Here is a 7,620-nt window from a genome sequence, read left to right as displayed (position 1 = left end):
CATGGCATTTACCTTTTTCAAAGCTGCCACACATTGGGTCAAAACCTTAATCGTGGTACCTGCTACGACCTCAAGGTCTCGTTCCTGGTCAGTCACCACCAGTTCAGACCCTATGAGTGTATATGTGAAATTATTTGAGCAGCTGAAATAAATGACTCAACAAATATTATCCAAAGAAAATTGAGGATGGGAACCATTTGATACTGTATCTAAGGGTGCAAAATGTCATCAGCTGTCCTTGTAAAGAACACACTTAGGGATAGATTCTATTTTAAAACTTCCTTCCAATCTAAACGAAAACAAGAATAACCCATATTATGCAAATGTTTGAATGTGAATAAGATAAAGTCAAAGTAAATATGTATCTTCTTTCATGTATTACTGAAACCTGGGTGGGGGAGCAGGGCTGGCCAGACATAACCCAGCTATGCCTACCCAGATATTTGGTGCAGACTGAAAGAGATGGGGAGAAGGAGTTGTTTTGTTCCAGCAATGTTCATTCTCCTTCATCAAGGAACCCCTTCTCCTTATACGGTGCAGGACCACAGTACCTGGCGGAACGCCTCTCCCGATATGAACCTACCAGTTCACTACGTTCAACATCAAAGGCCCTCCTCCGAGTTCCGACTCATAGAGAGCCTCGGAGGGTTGTAACAAGATCTAGGGCCTTTTCAGTGGTGGCCCCCGAATTATGGAACAGTCTCCCCGGCGAGGTACGCCTAGCGCCTACACTTCTATCTTTCCGGCACCAGGTCAAAACCTTTTTATTTTCCCAGGCATTTTAATATGTTTTATTAGTTTTTAATATGTACCAGATTGTTTAATTGTTTAATATTGTTTATATGTTTGCCTTTTAGTGTTTTTTATGTGATTTTATTGTATTTTACCTACTGTTGTGCACCGCCCAGAGAGCCTTCTGGCTGTGGGCGGTATAAAAATTGAATAAAATAAAATAAAAATAAAAATAAATATAGTGGGACTGGGGTGCCTTCATCTGGTGTTGGAGTAAGGTGGTAAGGAGGAAAGAGATGCTGTTAGTGTAACTGTTCCCTGGGAAGGTGGCTGAATGGTCTCTGGAGGAGCCCAGGATAGTGAGATGAGTGGGGCAATGAAAACAAAGGTCCACACCAGGAGCAAGAAGATCCTATTGTTTCCTGGTATTCCAACAATCTACGATTGATCTATGGTTGATGTAGATAAACAAACACTGGAAAATCTCACCCTAGGGCTAACCAGACAAATGTTAGGACACATAATCATGCCTGTCACATGATGGTGAAGGGTGCAAAGAATTTGTACTTCAATGCATCCATCCCACCTTTAAGGAGTTGACCGGAACAATTTTCCCATGTGGTCTGGAGATTGGTTGCCCCAGAATGGGGGAGGGGGCTGGAGCACACTAAGTAGGTGCAATATACTTTGAGGACAAAGTCGCTCAACTTCATAGTGATATAGATGTCAGCATTGCAATGAATCCAACTGAGGTTCCAATGTAATATCTAGTGATGGGTTATGGGACCATTACCAGTTGATAGGGGCTGATGATGTTGATAGGATATTTGCATCAATGCATCCTGTCACTTGTTGTATGGATCACTGCCCTTCCTGGCTGGTTAAAGCCATCTGGAGTGAGGTGACCAGGTGGGTCAAGGGTGTTGTGAATGCATCACTGCATGATGAGGTGGTACCAGCCACCCTTGAATAGGTGGGAGCATACTAGCCCCTCAAAAAGCCCATCCTGGGCTCAATGGTGTTTGACAACTACTGGCCAGTCACCAACACCCCATTTTTGTGGAAGGTAGTGGAATGGGGGGTGGAAGACCAATGCAAGTGTTCCTGGATGACACCAATTATCTGGATCCACTTCAGTCTGACTTTAGTCCTGGTTTAGGAACAGAATTGGTGTTAGTCACCCTGATGGATGACTTTTCCAATTCGCTTTCCCAATTTAGCTCAACTCTTTCCTGGAAAACATCCATTTTAACAATGGTGCCGGGCATGAAATCTTGATTGAAAATAGGAGAATCTCAGCTGGCTATGATATCATCAACTGGATCCATGTCCCCAATGGCAAATACCAGATATTTCAAGTTGGGCATATTTCAGCAAGCCATGAGTTCACCATCAATGAGGATGCCATTGTGTGGAGTAACAGTTTTAACCAGGTAGGGAAAAACTACACATCTCAAGTCCCTATAACTGGAACAATCCTGTTCTCCCGATATTGTTTGCATGCCTCATGTTGGATAACCTTCAGTCAGTGTTAGCAACTTTGGGACCTATAAAACCAACCCTCTCCAATAAATTTAGTCTCCTGCTGAAAACCATGCATGTGTGTTTGTATGCTTGCACCACGCACACACTAATGTTGATAAATATGCCATGTTTTTGTTACAACAAGGTGGAATGAATGAAATTTGGGTGATGAATATTTTCTCATTTGTTTTTGTATTAGAAAAAGAAACAACATATAAACAAAGAGTTTGGGCATGTGGAGAAGAGTTAAGATCTACGTCTTTGAACATGGTCGAACATTAAGTACAAAAAAGAAGCAGAAATCGCCTCTTCAAAAGTGCCAAAAAGAGAGTGTGAAAAATTGATTTGTACTAAAAGATACAAAATGAAGAGTAGTAGTAGATTTGGAAATATATCCAATGAAGTTAACCAAATTGACATTACAGTAGGGCCCCACTCATGCATTGGGTTACGTTCCAGACACCTGCCGAAAAGTGAAACCCGCCGAAAAGTGGAACTCATTCAATAGAATGGCGCCCAATGCCCGAAAAATGCCGTAAAAGCAGAACAAGCGCCATATGTGGGTCCTTACTCTAATTGAAAGCCACCGTATTAACAGAACGCCGAAAAGCAGGCCGCAGAAAAGCGGGGCCCTACTGTATAAATAATTGAAAATAATCAGTTATGACTGTTCCCATTTTTCCCTCTCCCCTCCACAAACATATCAGGTAATTTCTCTTTCACCCATAATGCTATATTGATTAAAATATATATTTTTGGAGAAGCTGCAGACCATATCAACCAAATTAACCATATTCAAACCAAGCGGGTAGGTGAGGATTTAACTACTTCTGGTAGTAAAAGATCTCTCCAGTTCCTGGACATGTCATTCAGCCTCTGGCTGTGGCTCCCCACCAAGGATGGAGAAGAAATTCTCCTTACTTGCTCAGTGAGCCTTGGGTGAGGACCCAGATGGAACATCCAGGCTCCACTGTACTGACATTCACTCAAATGCTCAAGTCAGGTCACCCCAGGCATCCAGTACTGGCAGCTCCCCAAAAGGTGCCTTAACCCCACAATATCTCCGTATACATCCTGTTTACCCCCCACCTTCCTCACCTGCCAATTGAATCAACCCCCTAGAAGGATGAAGTAGACAAAACAGGAAGGATCTGAAAGAGATAATCAAACCCCAAAATTCCTACTGATTCCCTAATCGGTGGCTAGCAAAGACCATACTACATAGGGACAGTGGGCACACAGAAAACAATGAAGAGGAAAAGTTGGGGTGATGCTGGCTTTTAAGCCATGCTCTCCCCCTTCCTGTTTTGGCCTCTAGTCCACGTGGAGGCCTTCACCCTCACCCCCTCCCTTTGTGAGTCAAACCACCTCTTTCCAAATGGTGAGAGTGGAGGCAAACAAGTCCACATTGAATGCAAGAATGATATTCTCCCTATTGGTTCACAGACATACTCTAGATCCAGTTTTAAGTGCATTTCTACTGAACCTTTGATGGTGGGTTAAATTTTGATGGTGGGTTAATGTGGAATTAGAACTGTTTGGTGTATTCAGAACATATTTCGTTTGGTAAAGGCCTTCAGAATCATTCTTCAGAAGTAGCATTTTGTTAAATCATTCCTGAAAATCAACATTTGAAATATTTTCAAACTGTGAAAGTATCATTGCTTTTCGATGCTTTGTGAAATAAAATTATAGTGTGTACTTCCTCTGTTATTTGAACCATATCACAGAAGGGAAACAGATCTCCTTTCGTTAATTCCAAGTGTGAGTTTTCCACATTTCAATACTGCTATAATGTTTATAAAGGCTGGTGCTATATCCTTTCCTCTTTCTTATCATTAGACAAAGCCTCATTCCCAGTGTGTTGAGAGATGTCACTTTGGAGATCACAGGATGGTTCGGGAGGGGGAACCCATTTGCTGTTATGACTGCACTCCATGTCCAGAAGACATGTTTTCTAATGAGATAGGTATGTGAGAGGGCACAGATTTGCCTCAGGATCTGTTCAAACAGCTATATATTCTCACAAAAATATTTTTAATTTGATCTATTATTTGAACAATTGTCAAGTGAAAGAAATCTGGTATATCAACGGAACTCTAGTCATTGCTGCCAAATATATTTTGCATTGCTGCTGCTGCTTATTTCAGAAACCATTCAACATAATCAACCATGTAAGTGCAAGCATAATTGGTACCTGAAACTTCTACCATATCTAATGCAAGTAGACACCATTATTTAGCATTAATTACCTCTGGAAATAATAGAGGCAGTGTCCAGGAAGCATCTTCCTCTGGTAATCTGATTAAATGTGCATTTCCTGGAAAACATCCCCCCTTTCCTGATGGGTATGGAAGGAAAGATCCGACTGTTTTGGTGCTCTCGGTTTTCTCATTTTTGAATCTTAAATTCAGGAAAACATTATTAGCAGCATCTATTATTTTTCAGATTTTCCCCACCTTCTTATTCTACAAAATACATGTGTTGTTAGTTGATAACAAGTGTTATGAAATTGTCCCAAGAGTGGTGGGAATGTGAGACTATCTTGTACTTTTGTCCCTATTTGCTTCTGTGTCTTTTCTTATTCAGTTTGTAATCCTGATGGCAGGGCCTCTCTCATAATTTTAATTGATGTGACTGGCTTTGGGTCACTGCTGCTCTCACTTTGGTGTCATCTCCTTTGTTAAATACATGTCAGCATGTTGAATGGAATGGGTGCAATTATCGTACAGCATGAAGTATGGATTTCTTCATCACTGCATCATTATATAAACTGATGGACTGACTCAATGTTTATGTATCCCTTTCAGATGCAGTCCATTGTGTCAAGTGCCCTGAAGATCAATATCCAAATGAAAACAAGGACCAATGTATCCCCAAGTTTATAACTTTCCTAACCTACGATGAGCCCTTAGGAATCACTTTAACTTCAGTTTCTATTTCCTTTTCTTTGATCACACTTTTTGTGATCCAAACCTTTCTAAGGAACTGGAATACTCCAACTGTAAGAGCCAACAACCAGAACCTCACCTGCCTTCTTCTCATCTCCATCCTCCTTTGCTACCTTACTTCCCTTCTGTTCATTGGTAAACCTGGGAAGGCTACCTGCCTTCTCCGACAAGTAGCCTTCGGCATTGTTTTTTCTGTTGCAATTTCTTGTGTGTTGGCAAAAACAATCATTGTCATCCTAGCTTTCCTGGCCACAAAGCCAGGCAACAGGGTGAGGAAATTTCTAGGGCAGAAAGTAGCAAATGCCATTGTTCTTTTTTGTTCCCTCGTTCAAGTGGGCATTTGTACTGTGTGGCTGTCAACCTCTCCTCCCTTCCCAGATGCTGACATGCACTCACAAACTGGACACATCATACTGGAATGTAATGAAGGCTCCACCACTATGTTCTACTGTGTATTGGGCTACATTGGCTTTCTCGCTATCATCATCTTCACTGTTGCTTTCCTAGCCAGAAAATTACCTGACACTTTCAATGAAGCCATGTTCATCACCTTCAGCATGCTAGTATTTTGCAGTGTTTGGGTGTCCTTTATTCCAGGTTACCTGAGTACCAAGGGAAAATACATTGTGGCTGTGGAGGTTTTTGCCATCTTGCCTTCCAATACTGGAGTACTTGTTTGCATCTTTCTCCCAAAATGTTACATTATTACATTGAGACCTGATCTCAATTCTAGGGAAATGCTCAGAGGAACACATAATTATAAACTGTGACTCTAAAATTTTAATTGATTCTCTAATGTTTTTGCAAGGTACACATGTTCAGGTTACAAAATCTCATAGGAAATTCTTGAGGTGCCTCTGCTAAAATCTAACTTATTTTTATATTTGGATAATGTGGAGAAATGCTGTGTCTGCTTATGTTCTGAACTTTGTGAAATATTCTGTAATAATATGTTAAAATGTTAAATACCAAGGGTCAAGGCCTTGTTCTGTCACTATGTAGCCGGCCTGTTTAACAATAGCTGCTTAGTGACAAGATTCTGAAACTGGTGCTGGGAGGGGGGTTGTGATTATATTTACTATATATAGAAAGGCCTGGATCAGGTAAATTCTGGGAAATAACAGGCTCTGTTTATATGGAGATCCTAGTCAATGAAGAAAGGGCAATTAACTGTCAGTTGGGAGAAATAACTTCAGTTGGCGAAAGTCAGTTGATGTTGAAGTTATGGATTACAGAACAGAGAAAGGTGAGGTAAAAGTGAATAACTGTGGCCTGAATACTGAGCTCACCTTTTAAAAGTATTAATATTATACCTATTACATTTATGTATCAAGTAAACAAAATGACAAAGCTAAAGGCTTTTCATTTTCAGTCTTACAATTTCATCCTAGAAACATGATATATCAAAACATATCAAATGAAAATTGTAACCTCGATACAATTACATACAATATATATATTTCTGATCTTACATTTCTATATCTTGCATTCCAATCAGAGCTTGGAAAAGTTACTTTTTTGAACTGCAACTCCCATCAGCCCCAGCCAGCATGGCCAGTGGATTGGGCTGATGGGAGTTGTAGTTCAAAAAAGTAACTTTTCCAAGCTCTGATTCCAATACATGATGAAATAATTCCATCTTTTAGCAAAATCCATTCTCCCCACTGTGCCCTCCCTTCATCTAACCAACTCCGTCAACTAATCCATTACTGCCAATTCTATACATTTTTCAACCGTTCCCTTTCTCTTGGGGCCTGTAAACAGTTCCATATCCTTGCCCATATAATTGTTGTGCCAACCCGCATAATACTGACTAGCAGTCTCAAATTTGTCATAAAGTTTTATCTGACCACATTGAAAGATAGCATCATAGAAGTTGATCTTATCACATGTGCAATAATATCTAATATGCATTGCATTATTTGCCTCCAAAAAGGCATGACAACTGGGCATTCCCACCACATATGTAATAAATAAGCATTTCCTGTGTATTATTTCCACATTAAAACTGATCAACCACATTGATTTTATTTAACCTCACCCATGTAAGGTGCCACCTCAATAACATATTATATTGAGCTTCTCTAATTGACAAGTATAATGATAATTTATCCATCTGAAACCAAATCTTATTCTGTTGTGGTATGGGTCTGGGTTTTCCTAGAACTCTCTCCTATCTCACTCTAGAAATTATACTCATTTTCCTAATGTCCATCAAAATCTTATATGTCCCTGACAACAATCCTTTTGTTTAATCATACCCCCCTCCCCAAGTGATCTCTTGCCATAATCTTAAAGTTGGGCCCAATATCGCCAGCAAAAAATTCTTATCTGAAAATATTGGTTCCAGGGCAGGTGCCAACTACTTGTTGTAAGGGTAGTTTAATGTTGTGAAGATTGTGCAATCCTTGAT

General features: G+C 40.2%; 1 protein-coding gene across 1 annotated transcript; it reads left to right on the top strand.

Moving 5' to 3' along the window:
- Window positions 1-2,849: 2,849 nt before the first annotated feature.
- Window positions 2,850-5,977, top strand: LOC133367740 (vomeronasal type-2 receptor 26-like). The gene is made up of 3 exons (XM_061591841.1): window positions 2,850-2,963; window positions 4,099-4,225; window positions 5,067-5,977. The coding sequence occupies exons 2-3, from the start codon at window positions 4,150-4,152 to the stop codon at window positions 5,975-5,977; spliced, it is 987 nt and encodes a 328-aa protein (XP_061447825.1). The 5' UTR covers window positions 2,850-2,963; window positions 4,099-4,149.
- The last annotated feature ends 1,643 nt before the right edge of the window (window positions 5,978-7,620 follow it).

This window comes from Rhineura floridana, chromosome 11 (genome assembly GCF_030035675.1).
Source record: "Rhineura floridana isolate rRhiFlo1 chromosome 11, rRhiFlo1.hap2, whole genome shotgun sequence".
Classification (NCBI taxonomy): Eukaryota; Metazoa; Chordata; class Lepidosauria; order Squamata; family Rhineuridae; genus Rhineura; species Rhineura floridana.
The sequence above is the reverse complement of the archived record's forward strand: the minus strand, read 5'-3'. Positions and strand labels throughout refer to the sequence as shown.

Coding starts and splice junctions, on each gene's coding strand:
- LOC133367740 (XM_061591841.1), top strand. CDS start 4,150: ATGGTTCGGGAGGGGGAACCCATTTGCTGTTATGACTGCACTCCATGT. Junction 4,226..5,066: donor CATGTTTTCTAATGAGATAG/GTATGTGAGAGG, acceptor TATCCCTTTCAG/ATGCAGTCCATTGTGTCAAG.